The sequence below is a fragment of the Nycticebus coucang genome, chromosome 9 (genome assembly GCF_027406575.1).
Source record: "Nycticebus coucang isolate mNycCou1 chromosome 9, mNycCou1.pri, whole genome shotgun sequence".
NCBI classification, from domain to species: Eukaryota; Metazoa; Chordata; class Mammalia; order Primates; family Lorisidae; genus Nycticebus; species Nycticebus coucang.
The window spans coordinates 32922265-32938859 of NC_069788.1; the positions used below are offsets into that span (position 1 = coordinate 32922265).

Sequence of the window (16595 nt, forward strand, 5' to 3'; positions counted from 1 at the left end):
ACCTTTATTAGAATAAGTATGAATGGGGGGCACAGTGAGGTCACAGGGAGGCCATGGGGTTCTGGAAACAGTAGGAGACCCCCAAGGACACTGTACTTATCTCACATTGGTGCAGATCTGGTTAGTCCATGGACAACAGTCTATTATCCGTGCCATAAGGCTAGACAAGGGATATTGATGGACTGGACAGTGGAAAGCCTCAGGTGACCTGTTAAGGGCATTATTCCTGAACCCCCCCAGGATTCTCGGGGGAACACTGAGTCACTCCTATAGTCATGAAAACACCCTTACAAACTGATAAAGGTGAGAGCCAGAGCAAGGGCCCCCAAACTCTGTGAAGAAACAGGCCTGGCTAAAATACTGAAAACAATCCAGTTCTGTGAAGAAACAGGCTTAGTTAAAATAATGAGAATCAATCAGCCACTCTTCCTCGGTTTGCTTGGTAATAGTCGCTGTTCCCTTGTTTGCTTCTGTATAATTGCTACTCTAGAGGGCACAGCTGGTAGTTGTAAAGATTCTTAACTCTTCTCTGTAAATAACATCACCTGCTCAGAACCTCAGGGTAGTTTTTGAGATATCTTCCAGGTCCTGCCTTCCAGGGGATTAACTGACCCACCCAGGTGATGACTCAACTTGGTTCTGCATTGCAGTAACTGAGCCACCTAGACAGAGGCAGCGGTCAACACAGAACTAATGGTTCCGCCCTGAAACCAGCCAATCAGCAGACCCTGACTGCCTAACCTTTGGCCCACTGAAATGTCTTTAAAATCCCTGTCCCTCCAATTCTTGGGGAAGCAGATTTGAGAAGTTTCTCCAGTCTCCCTGCTTAGCGCTTTGTGGAATAAACTCTTCAGTGCTATAAACCCTGCTGTCTGAGGATATTGTCTTTCTTTTGGGCAGTGGGCGGATGAACCTGGCTGGGCAGTGACACTAATACAATAGCCATGTCCCGGAGCATTTATACTGCACCAATGCCAGCGTATAATGTATTATTGTTCATCTAGCCTCACAGCAACGCCAAGAAATGGGGATTATTTTGCCTATTTCAATAGAGGAAGATACAAACCTAAGTCTGCTTTATTTATAAGCCCGTGACCTTAAAATACCGTACATATTAGAACGGTTTGGTTGATTGCAAGAGAAAAAAGTTAATTCAATATACTGTAAGGAAAGGGGAAATTTTACTATGAGCATATTTCACAGAATTTCTTTTTTGTAAAAGACCTCTCTACATTTCCTCAGCCCTTTTGTAGAAATAGCCATTCTATATTTCTAAAGTTATCTGTTACTGGTAAAATCTCTCATGAAGAATTCTTTTCAAATACTCAGGAGAACAATCTTATTAGTGCAGCTAATAATAATAATCGGAGGTCAGGTGTCTTCCGATGTTTGTTCTGGTTGGGGACCAGCACAAACGTGGCCTGCAGCATCCACCCTGTGAATAACAGAAAGGGATTGATGCTCAGAGGTGGGTAAACACTACAAAAGGCATCCTCTGTAACTACACTGTTTTCCTACAGACAGTCAAACACTTTTTTAATATAAAACACTCAGACCAAGTATGGTCTGTATCAAATGAAGATTAATAGAAGAATATGTAATAACGATGTTCAGTAGCCAAAGACATTGATTAAGAGAAATTAGTAAATCTGGAATGTGGAGTAGCCAGTAAATTACACCAGAGCAATCTACTAGTGGAGGTTTTATATGTTGTTGAGTTCCACAGCAGTGCTTTCCAGCAGAAATTAAATGCAAATTGCATAGGTAATTTTAAATATTCTTAGTTGTCACATATTCTAAAAACTTAAAGGAAAGAGATACAAATCATTTTGGTAACATACTTTATTTAGCCTGACATCCAAAATAATATTATTTTAACATGTAATCAATATTAAGTATTATTAGTGAGACATTTTATATTTTTTGTACTAAGTCTTCAAAATCTCATGTATTACATCTCAGTTTGGATGCTATATTTTTATTGGATGCATCCGATCTGTATTTAAATATTCTAAAACTTATAGTTTAAAAAGTAGCCTATAATGACATGTTTCATGATTTTACATTATCTCTCATTAGTTATATAGGGTGGAATGAAACGAAGTTAGGGGTTTCTAGTTATTTCTCACTGAGCTGGTTTATTACCGAGACTGCTCCTATGCAGAGATGATCATGGATAAAAATTTCCATGCTGGGATTGTAGGCTCCTACCCACAAAGGAAGAAATAGCTAGACACTGGAAGATGCGTTTGTTTACTTCTTTGCTTGGTCATGTGACAACAAATAATTTTTTTCCTAGATTGACTTATGATGATATTGACAAAGTCTGAGATTTTTATTTTTACTTTTTTTTTTTTTTTTTTGGCCGGGGCTGGGTTTGAACCCGCCACCTCCGGCATATGGGACCGGCGCCCTACTCACTGAGCCACAGGTGCCGCCCATATTTTTACTTTTTTTTAACATTGAGAAAAATCAAGTTTCTTCAGGAGAACTATCTTCTTATCCTCTGAAATTCTGTGCTGGTAAGGGAAGGAGGGTCAGGAGATGCAAATCACTGGTGACAAAAAGCAGCAGCTTTTGTCCCGTCCTGGTAATTCTTGTGGACAGCAGGTTTTAGGAAGGAAACAGCCATCCCTGTAAAGAGTACCCAAGCAAGACTTTCAAACAGAATGACTGTCAAGCCCTTCTGGCAGAAGCTACCTGGGCAAGGGCTCATGAGTAAAGTCACATGATAATCTCACGTGCCTGCAGAAATCCTGTGTTCAAGTTGCTCTCACGCTCTCCTCTTCTTGGTATGGGTGGGCCTGGTGCGGCCTGGGCTTTTCTTGTTCTTGTTATTAGTGTTTTGATTTGGGGAGGGAAGAGACAGCTCCAGTTCCCTTTTCTTGGCCTCCCAGTCTCCATCCCGGTCATCCAGAGGCAGCCCCTTCTGCAGGGCAGCACGGCGGTGGTCCTGGCACTCGGGCTCAGCCCTAGGAGAGAAGAGGGCAGCTTCTGAACGTGTAGAGGGGAGCCCAACCCAGCCCGGACCCAGCCTGTCTTCCTGCATGCTGCACACCCCTGTGGCAATTCTGCTGTCTGGTGCAGAAGGAAGGAGGCCAAGTTTGAACATTACCCAGTCTACATGTAAGGAGGTTCTCATACACTAAAAGAACTAGTTAGAGGGAAAGAAAAATGATGTGACCCAAGAAGGCTATTAACACTACATAGACTCAAAGACAGTCACTGAGCTTGAAGGAGATGCTGCTAATTCTTAAAGTGTTCACATTTATAAAGCAGCCTGTGTACTGTTGGGAGCTGTTGCCATAATTTGTTTTTAATTGTATTTTTCCTAAATATAAGAATGAGGTATGTTCTTTGTATAAAATCTAAAAGTACAGAAACATAAGGAAGAAAATAAAAATCACTCATAATTACATATGTGTTATATGTAGGGATAGATTATGTAAAAATACAGATAATTGTAGGGTGGCTCCTGTGGCTCAGTGGGTAGGGTGCCAGCCCCATATACTGAGGGTGGCAGGTTCAAACCTGGCCCCGGCCAAACTGCAACAAAAAAGTAGCCAGGCTTTGCGGCGGGCGCCTGTAGTCCCAGCTACTGGGGAGGCTGAGGCAAGAGAATCGCCTAGGCCCGGGAGTTAGAGGTTGCTGTGAGTTGTGTGACACCACGGGACTCTACCGAGGGCAATAAAGTGAGACTCTATCTCAAAAACAAACAAACAAACAAACAAAAAAAAAACAGATAATTGTAGATAGATTGATGGATAATAGATAATCATACACACATGGGCAATAGGAAGCTTTGTATATGAGGCCAAAAGTGAGTACACAACTTGTTTAAAACCATTGATCAAGGTCACTTCGTAGAGATAAAATCTGAACCAACATGAGAACAAATGGAATCTGAAAGGATAATTGATAGTGCCTGGAGAATGGGGACTGAAGACCCCATTCTTGGCAAAGGAAAGCACCCCCAGAAAAAGAGGAAAACTAAAAAGTAAGTTGAGGGAGTCGGAACAAAGAAAAGTCAGCTAGTTTACTTTTAAGCTAGCCATTGGTATCAAGCTTCTTGCCTTTTCTGAGATTCTAGCCTGTTGGGGATACAGCTTACAAACACCTGCTGGGTCTGTGAGCCTTCCGAGGACAAAAATGGTCATAGAAGAGGCTATGGCAAGTCCTAAAAAAACATACATCTTCTGGGGTTGTATCTTGTATCTTGTACAGGCAAAAGCAGATACCCATTATGGAGATTTGCATTTGCCTGGGGCATGGACCAAGGGAGTAGCTCCAGCTCTGAGATATGGGTAGAAGAGCTTATATCCCTTTTTGCAGAGGAAAATCCTCTGTGGTGGTGATGGGAGGAAAATGCTTCCCTCCCACTGATCCCTCAGAGGAGATTAATGTTGATAGCAGTTTACTAGTGGCGCGTAACACCTCCCTAGAAATCTGTGTGTGTGACTCAAGCAGGAGGCTCTCCCAATACAAGGCTCAGATTTCAGATTACTGAAGGCCACCCTTAAGATTAATTATAATAACAATAGAAGCTGATATGATCAATCCCAGAAACTGCTGACATCTTTGATCCCTCCCTCATCCTAACCTTCTGGGCAAATACACTGCAATAAAATCAGAGTGGAGCAAACACTCCAGGCCATTGCCGGAATTCTATGGGCAATGGATCCCTGAGCTCCCGCTTTTAATTCTACTCTACTTCTTGTGTCTTTCTTTACCGTTGCTTCTAACTCTATATTTCTTCAGTTGATCGCCACCAGTTTCCACAGGTCTCAGCAGATGCTGCTCTTGGGGCAGGGCCCTGACAGATAGCATGGGCAGGTCATATAGCATCTCAAGTGCAAACCATTATAAAAAAGCATGGTCCAATTATTCTTAGTAAAGCATCACAGGAATGGAGAAGCATGAATCCTATGTACTCGATTTTGATATGAGGACAATTAATGACAAGGTTATGGGGGGGAAGGAAAAGCAGAGAGAGGGAAGGACAGAGAGGGCGGGGCCTTGGTGCATGCCACACCTTCTGGGAGCAAGACATGATTGCAAGAGGGACTTTACTTAACAAATGCAATCAGTGTAACCTGGCTTATTGTAACCTCAATGAATCCCCAACAATAAAAAAAAAAAAAAGCGTGGTCCATTCAAAGTACAGCTAACCTGCTTGACCTTCACCACTCCTCCCAAATCTGACCTTTTAATCTTCACACCACAGAGCATCCCCACTGCCTTGTTCCTCTCCGTCTTGTATGTGTGTGATTTATTGTGGTGATTTCCTCTCCTAGACAGGGAATTTCTTGATGTCCAGCCCTGTATCTGATTTATCTTTAGGCCCTTTTTAGTGTCTTACTCAAAGACAGGCACATAGTAGGACTCAAAAGCATTTGCTGAACGAGTGGTTTCTCAAGTGGGGAGGCTGAAAGCTGAAGTGGCCCACAATGATCCCCAGGATATCAGAAAAGTATGAAATGCTGTCTTACACATCTTTTGAATTCTCCTATGTCCTTTTTCTTCATCTTCCTTGCCCAAGAACTCATGTACAACATGAATTCTTACAAAATTCCATAAGTGATCTCCTTACCTGAAGTCTGTCTTCACTCTCCCTACACCCACCTCTGGCACCCACCCCGCCACCTGAGTCAATTCCCAAGGCATTGATCAAGTCCAGCTTCTCAGTCCCCTGATGAGTTCACACTCAGCTGCTTGCCAGGCTCATGTGGCCACCCATCCCCTCCCACCCTTAACCTCTGTTCCTCTCTACCATGAGTGAATGCTCTGTTTAGCCAGCCCAATCACCTCTCCACTGTCCATCCCCAATCTCTCCACCTCCTCACATGGACATACCACCTATGTCTGGCCTTCCAAGTTGGTGCCTTCACTCCTAATCAATAGTTTTTCTCTCTCTTCCATTAGCCACATCTTAGCTATCTTTCAAGGTCCAGATTAATTTCCCCCAATTCAAGGATTCTTCTCTCTACTGGTGGTGTCCAACCTGGAGCCTGCACGCTACATGCTGAGTTTATGAGGACTTTCTTTGCTTATCTATGATGTCAGCTATCACAAGAAGTATGTGCAGACCTTTTTTTGCTAATCAGCTTTCACTAGTGTTTGTGTATTTAATGTGTGGCCCAAGACAACTCTTATTCTTCCAATGAAAAAAAAAAGAGAAAAAAAGAAAAGGCTGGACACCCTTGCCTAAACCCTCTGTCAGAGGGGAAGTTCCTAGTGAGAAATTCTAGTTAGTATTATAGAAATGAGTCCCACATTATGTGATTGACATTTGTTTTTTTTTCTACTCATCACTGCCTGCCAACTTTCCATGGTAATAAAGTTCCTAATATTGGGGAGAGGGCACTCCTCCTCTGCTTCTGTTAGACTGAGATCATATCTCATGTTCTTCCACCCACAGAAGACACTAGGGAAGGGTTGAGATTACTCAGGAAAAGTCAGTAGAGGACAGCCAAAGATAGGACCATGAGGAATTTCAGCATCTAAAAGGCATGCAAGAATCAATCATGAGATTCACTCTTAGGAAAAGCATATGTGTATTTAAAAACATGAGATAGGATCAGAGAGCTAGAAGGAAAACTAAAAGAAAGTAGCATCAGATAAAAAAAGAGAAGAGTTTCAGAAATATCAAATGCTGGAAGTAGAGGTAAGATGTGTATTGAGAAGAGTCCATTGATTTAGCAACAAGGAGCTCGCTGGTAACTTGGGGGAGAGCTGATTCAGTACAAGGATGGGGAAAAGAAATCTAAAAAGTGAGCAAGAGGTGAGAAAGTAAAGACAATTGTGCAGATTAACCTTTAAGTAGCTTAGAAATGTAGGGAAGAATAAATGCATGGAAGAAGTTAGGGGGCCTTTAACAGTTTGTATGTTTAATAGAATCTATCTGAACATGACCACACACCAAAAGGAAGTTAGGGGAAGGAATAGAAAAAATGAAATTACAGGAGAAATAATAAAAATACAACAAAGAATACATGAATGATGGTCTTGTGGAGGACATAAAAGGTGGGATCAGGGGTCGATATGGAGGGATAATGCTTTTCACAGGGACAGGAAGTCAAGAAGGGATTGATATTGGTGTATATAAAAATCTATAGATGTAGGGGTTGAAAATGTGCCCTGCTTGGCTTCAATATTCTCTCTGAAGCAGAAGGTTTACCGCTGAGAGGCTGAGGTGTATAAGGACTTGGAATTGTCAAGGAGAGCAGGAGAGGAAAGATAGCTCATCTGCTCTCAGGGCTCTGCTACAGATGGAAATCACACAACTTCTGGGAATATCCGTCGACTTACTGTGGAGATGTCTCTAGCTGACCAGGCACAGAAGTGGGGACAACAAAATGTATCCAAGGGTGGGGACTCTGGGATACATTCTGCAGAAGAAGCAAGGGTTGGGGAGTTAAGACTGGCAGGAAGAGAGTGGAACGAATAGTGTAGCACACTGTCTGGATTCATCAAGATCTTTTGTCATCCAGCTTCTTTTTCTCCAAGTCTATCGCCTGCCTGAAGGTTTCACTAATTCCCTCCTGCCATCCAGACAGTGAAACGAATAGTGTATCAATAGTGACAAAAGATCTTGATGAATTCAAAGACCTGTGTGGTGACCCAGGAACTGATAAAACGAGGGAGCTCTGAGTTTTTAAAAGTTCAGAGAACATCAGCATCTGCTGATGCTGAGGCCCACAACCAACGGAGGTGACTGAATGTAGGGGTAACAGCAGAAACTGGGGAGAAGAGAGTCTGTGAGTCAGGACTCCAGCAAGATTCCGCCTCTTTACTCCCCAAATCTCCTGATCTGTGATTTTGGATATTTTTCATGTGATGTATCACTTTCACGAGAGGGTCTTTGGGTTACTTCTACATATAACCAATCTCATCACAGACAAAGATCTTATTAATTTAACATTCTGAAGATAACCATATTTTGAAGTTCTCAGGAGGACATTTCACTGTCACCCTCATCTCCTGCCATGAACCGCCCCTCCAGATAGATTCCCTGTCTGTCTCATTTGGTTTCCAACCAAGGACGCCCCCCTCCCTTAGTCTACTTTTTCTTGCATAAATTACTTGTTGACCCAATAAAATTATTACTAAATTTCACTTCCATCCCTCTCAGACATATGCCTTTTACATACATAACCGGTATCTAATTATGTTCAAATGTTTGGTAAAATGAGCAAATGGTAGACAAGTTCTTATCTTTGAGGTGTGGATAGGTAGAGGGTTCATAGATGAACATAGAAGTTTTTAAAGATAGAAAGTTCCTTAAAAATAGAAAAAGTGTAATAAAGTGGCATCTTTTTAAATATGAGGAAACTGAGGGGCAGGAAGGTGATTTGACTTGCATAAAGCCACGCACTTTGAATTCCTTTTGAAAAGCTGACAGAGGTCATGATTCTTGTACCATGTCCCATATTTAAACTTGATCTCTCAACTCTGTTATCTGAGATCATTTTTGTATAATCTAAACAAGAGATCAATATTAATAACTCATCTAAAATATCAATAAAAATAATAGTCCATTGTCTAGATTTCCTCATTTCATTTTCATTCACCTTAGATCAGTGTGTCAGCTGAGACCTTGATCATAGACTCCTGTTTCTCTACTCCTTATATAGATAAAAGAAAAAATTAAACTTACTTCTCCAGAAATGCCACACAGGCTTTCTGCCCATAGATCTGTGCAATCCTCTTTGGGGTGTCACCAAAGAAGTCTGGGGCGTCGATGGCTGCGTGCAATGCATGGAGAGTTCTGAGGACATTCAGATGGCCTGACTCGGCAGCAAAATGAGCTGGGGTCCAGCCTACATCTGTTACCAGGCAGGGCCTGGCTCCATATTCTATCAGGAGGTGCACCACGTCCATTTGCCCTGATATGTGCCAAGAAGAAACAGGATGAGCAAAGGATAAAAATGCCTATGGTGGCCTGAGAGCAGGGCCAATCTAGGTAACACAACAGAAGGGGAAACGTTTGCCTATGAAGAGCCTCCAATTTCCTATCATCAGCCCTCCCCACTTCTGCCCCTTCTTACCAGACTCCATGCTTGACCCTCACCCCATGAACCCTGCCCCACCTGGAACCTGAGCTCTCCCAGAGTCCCCAGCACTCCTCCCAGGAGGCTCCTCTGCCCCATCCCCTGTCTCAGGCCCTGCCGCAGAATCTTGCTTTCCTCTTTGTCTATTGCAAAGACTCATTATGCTTTAGTCAGTCTCAATGCTGACTTCAAAAATGAATATTTTTTAAGTCCCACTTACATTACAGTAAGCAGAGGCTAAGAGCACAGGCTTTCTGGTGGACAGATGTGAGTTCATATCCTGAGAATACCACTTCCTGAAAAGTGGCACCTCGGACAAAAAACAAATGTCTAAGGCTCATTTTCTTCCTTTGTAAATTAAGGATATTCCTCATTGAATCCTTGTGGAGTACAAATTAAATCACAGACATTAGGTGCACAGCATAATACCTAGCACATTGCAAATGCTTACTAAAAGGTGCTTTAGAACTTAGAATCCTGCAAAAATATTCCAACTAATATCTCTCAGCTGGGCTTTCTCCTACCCAACCCATTCTCCACACAGGAGTCAAAACAAAGTTTGAAAAAGCAGAGTTGACTATAAAACATTGTTACTTAACATTCTTCAGTGATATTCTATGCCAAAGCCCTCAACAAGCCCATTGGCTGAGTTTTGGCAACTATCCTCCTCCAATTCTGTAACTGAGCCATGCTAGGCAAGGGGATTCCATGATGAATGAGACAAAGTCTCTACTCTTCTCCATGATGTTTCATTCCTGGTAGAGGTGGAGAGGGCAAAGGGTTAATATCAACTGAGAGCAGACTATGTGCTAGGCACTGTGCACCCACTGCCTTTCTTTCTGAATTCCCATCATAGTACTCCAAGGTAGCATTCCTGCCCCCATTATACAGATGAATAAACTGAGGCCCAACAATATTAAATAACTTTCTTAAGGTGGGACAATTAGTAGTAAGTGGTAGTATCAGGATTGAAATGTTCCAGCTGGCTCCTAAGAAGTGTTCTTTTCACTCTTCCATCATAAAGCCTGCTGACTGACATCCTCATGAATGGTGGCCTCAGAAGGAGGGCTTGACCTGGGCGTTGCCCACTCACCTCTGATTGCAGCCCAGTGAAGTGGGGTCCGGTCATTCCAGTCTGCATCTTTATAGTTTGGGTCACAGAGACCTTTCTTCAAAATCTTTTTCACTAAGTTATAGTCCCCTGTAGCCACAGCTTGGTGGAGCTTTGTCATGTCTGACATTTTGGCCAACTCCATGACAGAAAAGAACTGTGGGGGAGACAAGTCACTTAGGAAATTCTGCACAATCCTTTATTTAATGGGCCCATGGACTTCTGTATCGTTTTCTTTCCAGCCTCATGGCTGCAGGTAGGTTGATACCGATGTGTGCTCTGCTGAGTACGTACTTAGGTCTTAGCTATCGTGATTAGTGCGTGCCAGTCTCTCCCCCCAAACTACTGATACCTACAGAATTCTGTCTAAACTCCTGGGCTAACACTCTGCTATCTGGCCTCAAACTTGCTTCCAGTGCTGTTTCTTATTCTTACCTCAAAGTTCTAGTAGTGTTACCTTAAGATAATGGTATAGTTACATCTTAACTGTTTTATTTGTAGAAGAAGCACACTCTGCAGGCTTGTTGCAAAAGTGTCAATCTACATGAAAAGTTTATACTGGATACAGAGCAGGTGCTGTAAAGCAATGAAAGACTATTAATACACTAGTTGGGGAGATGAAAAGATGAAAACACACAAATAAATAGCTAAAAATAGTTACTAATACTTGCCATAAACTAGTAGTTCTCAAACTAATGTTCTATAGACCTTGGAGATCTCTGGGGCTCTTCCAGGGGATCTGAACTATTTTCATCATATTAAAATGTTACTGGCCTTGTTTGCTGTGTTGACAATTGTCCTGATGGTTTAAAAGAAATGGTATAGAAAACAGCTGGTGCCTGAGCGTAAAACAAGGCGGTGATGCAAACTGGGGTAGTAGTCATGCTGTTCACCACACAGACACAGTTACAAACAAATCAAAACAAAACAAGCCACTTTCATAGGGCCATCCTAAATGGAAAAATTAGCATTATTTTCATTAAATATTTACCTTTTATTACATGATTAGATAAATGTTATTTTAAGATATCCTATAATAAAATGTGCCATCATTTGAAAAATAATCACCATCCCATGACTATTCTCCCATTATATAGATGAATAGACTGAGGCCCAGAGATATTAAATAACTTTCTTAAGGTGGGACGATTAGTAAGTGGTAGTATCAGGATTGAAATGTTCCAGCTGGCTCCTAAGAAGTGTTCTTTCCACTCTTCCTTCATAAAGCCTGCTGACTGACATCCTCACGAATGGTGGCCTATAAGTATAGGATATTACAAAAATGCATGGGTAAAAAGATCTATTTGTGATAGACCAATGGATTTTACTTGAACAGAGTATAGAAAATGCACTGATATTATTTCAGATTCCACATTGCAGTCATAACCACATCAGGCCAATCTGGCTCAACTTTTATGTAACAAAATTGTGAGTTGTTTTTCAGTTGCCATGGTCCCTCAGGTTAAAGGTCCTGTAACCTGAGCATGCCCAGATGAATCAAGCCTTCAACCACCAGCAGAGCCTCAGTGCTTGAACGAAGGAATGGGGGCTGAATTATGAAGGAGACACCCCATGGTAGGATCCAGTCAAATCACACCAGCACCTTCATTGCAAGATCCAATCAGATCACACCTCATCACCCTTTGTCTATAAACAGAGCCCAGCCTCCTTGCTCAGGGACACACTGCTTTGGGAACTATTTTTTCCCAGTGTTATCCTTACTTGTGCCAACTAATAACCTCCCTGGCTGTAAACAACTTAGCCATATCTATTGGCCTGATTCTCGCCAAGCAAACAAATGCAAATATCTGAGAACTAAACTTTAAGACACTGCCACTTGTCCAATTTTGGTGTAGTATCACAGAAGAATATCCACGTGTATCAAACGGTCTGTGAAGCTAGTGAATGATGCCCCATGATCATATCAATGTACACAGCTATGACTTAATAAAAAAATTAAAAAAAAGAAAAAAAAAGAATATCCACAATTAACTAAAAAGACTACTCCCTTTTCCAGCTTCATATATATAAACATGTGTGTGTGTGTGTGCATAAAGCCAGATTTCCTGTATATACTTCAACAAAACAACAAACTAAATGCGGAAGCAGATGAGAGAACTCAGTCGTCTTCTATTAACCAGGTATTAAAGAAATTGAGGGAGGCATGGAGTAAACCAACGCCACTCTTCACATTACTTTTGTTTTGGAAAATAAAGTTATTTTCATAAAAATTATGAAATTAACTAATATAGATTATGGTGCAATGAGTTTATTATAGTTTTTAAGTGAACTAATCAACATCTAATTTTTTTCTCTGTTTTAATTTCTAATAGAGTGATATTGACAGCTACAACCCAAATAAAAACTCTCTGGAGTTCTTGATAATTTTTAAGAGTGTAAAGAATTCCTAGGACCAAATATTTGGGAACTGCTGATATAAATAAATAAGGAGCTGAGACAGAAAACAAGAGTGGGGACAGAGCCACTTGAGAAGAAGCCGCTGGTGATGCCTCTTCAGTCTTAAGGTTTAAGTTGAGATGGCGAAAGAGCTGGAGTCCCTGCTACCGACTGTGACCACCAGCAGCAATAGCTGAAGAAACTTGTTAGAGAGGCAAATTCTTGGGCTCTACCCCAGACCTGCTGAATCTGAAACTCAGGTGAGTCTGATGTACATTGAAATGTGAGAAAGGCCCTGGAAGGAGAACGAGAAAAGGAAACATAATTAGAATGCAGTGCCCTAAGCGCCCGGGGCACAGAGAGAAAGAGTCTTTGTGGAAGACTGGACACTAAAAGGAGCTTTCTTCTTAAAGTGACCTAAGCTGGGTCCCAAGGGATGGGTCAGTGACATCCTGGCGACTGAGAGTGATAGACGCTCCCGAGCTCAGACAGGCACACACAGCAAAATGCAAATAGTTCCAACTTCAATGTGGAGATCAACGGTTGACCAACCTCTTTCTGCAAAAGGACAAATAGTAGATATTTTTATGCCAAGAAGCAAAATCGAGGCTGTTATGTAGGAACTTAACAGGAGAGAAAACTCCTGCCCCACCTTGCCCCATTTTCCTGGGGTAGATCAGTGCCCCAGGCCCCCCACCCCACCTATGCCCAGTAACCGTCAGCTGGAGACATTCTGAGACAAAGAGTGCAGTCCTGAGGCAGTATGGTAAGTTTCATTGTCTGCCCTGGTGACACCCAGATCCCAGCCAGCAATCCCTCCTCCTGGAGAGGCTATCTCAAGTTGACAGGTGGCCAGATGCAAGTCCCAGAATCACGACTCCCATACTGAGATTCCACTTCTTGGTCCCAGCAGGTGCTAACAGCAGAGTCCCCAGTGTGCAGGTGGTGCCCAGAAAGAGGGCCCTGACAGCGTCCAGGCACAGCTGTGGGCCGCAGGGGCAAGTGCTGGGAGTGGATGGGGCAGAGGGTGCTGCGGGCTTGCTTCTGGGAATCTCACAGCCTCCTGCGGTGCCATTCAAAAGTGGGGTGAGTCAGATCTGGGGTATATAAATCATGTGCTAAAATATAGGTTCTGACTTTGTAGGTCTTGATGGGGCCCGAGATTCTGCATTTGTGAGAAGTTCCCAGAGCAGCTACTATTCCCTTCACAAGGCTTTGAGAAGCAATCTCTCTCCCGGGGCTGAAAGGTAGGGGATGGTCTGGTTGGGAGCAAGATTGGAGACCTGAGGAGGGAGTCAGGACGTAGCAGCTGATTCTCAAAACTACATGAGAATCACTATCAGGCTTTTAAAAATATAGATGTCTGGGCCTCAGCCTCAAAGCATTCAGAATCTCCAGTGTGAACAGGAGCTATGTACTATGTTAGATAAGGGAGAAGATAGCATAGACTGAATTCTACTATTAAAATTTGTTTTTGAGGGCGGCACCTGTGGCTCAAGGAGTAGGGCGCCGGTCCCATATGCCGGAGGTGGTGGGTTCAAACCCAGCCCCGGCCAAAAACTACACCAAAAAAAAAAAAAAAAAAAAAAATTCGTTTTGATAGAAAACTCCTACACTGAAGTATTTGATCAAGGACAAAATGGTAAACAAAAACACTAGATCATTTGCAATCTGAGCATGTCACTAAAAACAAAACCGTTTTAGAATTGCTGTATGGAAGCCTTTTTGTCTGTCTTTTATACACGCCTTCAACCAACTCCATTTGTCCCACATATGAGTTCATACCAAGGAGATTCCACAACTTCCCATGGATGAGTTGCAATTCAACTAGAAGTTTTCATCACAATTTATTTCCAGAAAAATGAAAAAGTTGATCCTAAAACATCGTATGGAAATGCAAGGGACCCAGAATAGCCAAAACAGTCTTGGAAAAGAACGACTCATACTTAGAGGACTCATACTTCCTACTTCCAAGAAGCGTGCCAGGACTGTTCAATGCGAAAAGAACAGTCTTTTCAGCAAATTGTGCTGAGGCAAGTGGATGTAACAATGAACTTGGTTCTCTGCCTCACAAGGACGTATTCCTGTGTTTTCCTCTAAGAATTTTGCAGTTTTAAGTCTTATATGTAGGTCTGTGATCCATTTTGTGTTGGCCATTATACATGGCACACTTGTCAGGACACAATTGAGCATACAAGTGTTTGTTTCCAGACCCTCAACCCCATTCCCTTGCTCTGTATATCTGACACACAATGTTGGTTCCTCTAGCTTTGTAGTAAGTTTTGAAGTTGGAAAGTATGCACAAGAGACTAGAAGCACATGCTTGACATGGATGTTTATGGCATCATTCATAACAGGCAAAAGGTGGAAACATCCCAAGTGTCCATCAGTGGATGAATGGATAAATAAAATTTGAGAATTCCATGTAACAGAATATTATTTAGTGATAAAAAAGGAATGAAGTACAGGTGCATGTTTTATGGATGAACCTTGAAACATGCCAAGTGAAAGAAATGAGTCACAGAAGGCACATGTTGTCTGTGTCCCCGTGTGTGGAGTGCCCAGAATAAACAAATCTATAGAGACAGAATGTAGATTATTAGCTGCCGAGGGCTGGAAGTGGGGTGGAAGTGTGACTGCTAGTAAGGGCAGGATTCCTTTTGGGGGTGAGGAAATGTTCTCAGGTTAGATCATGGTAGGGGCTGATTTCACAACTCTAAAATACCCACTGAATCGTTCACTTTATTTATTTTTTTATTAAATCATAGCCGTGTACATTAATGCAATCGTGGAGTACAATGTGCTGGTTTCATATACAATCTGAAATATTTTCATCAGACTGGTTAACATAGCCTTCACGGCACCCTCTTGGTTATTGTGTTAAGATTTATAGTCTACATTTAGTAAATTTCACATGTATCCTTGTAAGAGGCACCATATGAATTGTGTACTTTACATGAATTCAATTTTGGGGTATGTAAATTATATTCTAATAAAGCTGCTTTTTGAAACTCAATCACTTAATCAGAGGCTTTCTATGATACGAGAAAAGCTCTTGCAAAAAATATGTATACTCACTAGCCTATCACTGACTACTAAAATGTAGCAAACTTTCTTTTATATAAATCCTTGTGACTTTGCTTAGTTACACTTGACTTTCTATCTTTCTAGTATATGTATCTCAGTTTGCAAAGCAGTCAGCAAATATAAGTCCTGATAAATACGAATGGTCGATTATAACTATAGTAAATAAGAGAGGGTAATGTAAAAAATACTTACTGTCTCCCGTGAAATCCAAGGAGCTCTGCCCTGGCAGGCGTCTTAACTGTCAGGAGTGTTGTTGTGTTCACACCATGGAAACAGACCCCTCCTTCCTCATGAAAGCCTGCCAATCAACTGCAGCTTCTCCGTCTGGTGGGGTGGGTCTGCCCCTCTGTCACATCCTAACTCTTCCGCAATTCCATTCTTCTTTTTTAGCCCAAATGTGCTGGTCATTGACAGGTTCTTTCAAATAGCATTTGAAGAAAAAGAACTAAAATTTAAAAAGTAACCAATAATTGCCAGTCCACACAAGACTGTGCAGGAGGTAAGCTGTTTAGTAACCGACTGTGCATAGGGGACGTTTGGCCCCTGTGGAATCACGGAGACAGGACAAGAGGGGCCTTCACATTCAGAACCAGCTGTGAGAAGCTGGGCAAGTTCCTTAATGTTGCAGAGCTTCTTTTTTCTTTTTCAATAAAATAAAATTTTAACATCTCTCAGGGCTATTACAGATGGTTAGCTGAAATAATTTATAAAACATTTGAAATAGGGTGGATACTTAAAAAGAAAAACGCCAATAAAAAATCCCTGTTTTCTCCTCACCTCCATTTTTGCCCCTTGCTCTAAGCAAACATCTACTACGTTCACGGCAATGCTGGCCTACAAGACATTTTCCTTCTTCCTCCTTCTCCTTTTTCCACCCTCTTTTCTTCCTCTCTCTTTACCTCGCTCCTATCCTTCCTCCTCCATCCATTTCTCTTTATCTCTCTCCTTCT

The 16595-nt window shown here is 42.0% G+C and overlaps 1 protein-coding gene across 1 annotated transcript; it reads right to left on the reverse strand.

The window, feature by feature from the left end:
- Window positions 1–2447: 2447 nt before the first annotated feature.
- ANKRD66 (ankyrin repeat domain 66) lies at window positions 2448–15866 on the reverse strand. The gene is made up of 4 exons (XM_053602180.1): window positions 15838–15866; window positions 10144–10318; window positions 8657–8885; window positions 2448–2972 (listed from the first exon to the last, which is right to left on the reverse strand). The coding sequence occupies exons 2-4, from the start codon at window positions 10304–10306 to the stop codon at window positions 2774–2776; spliced, it is 591 nt and encodes a 196-aa protein (XP_053458155.1). The 5' UTR covers window positions 10307–10318; window positions 15838–15866; the 3' UTR covers window positions 2448–2773.
- Window positions 15867–16595: the final 729 nt, after the last annotated feature.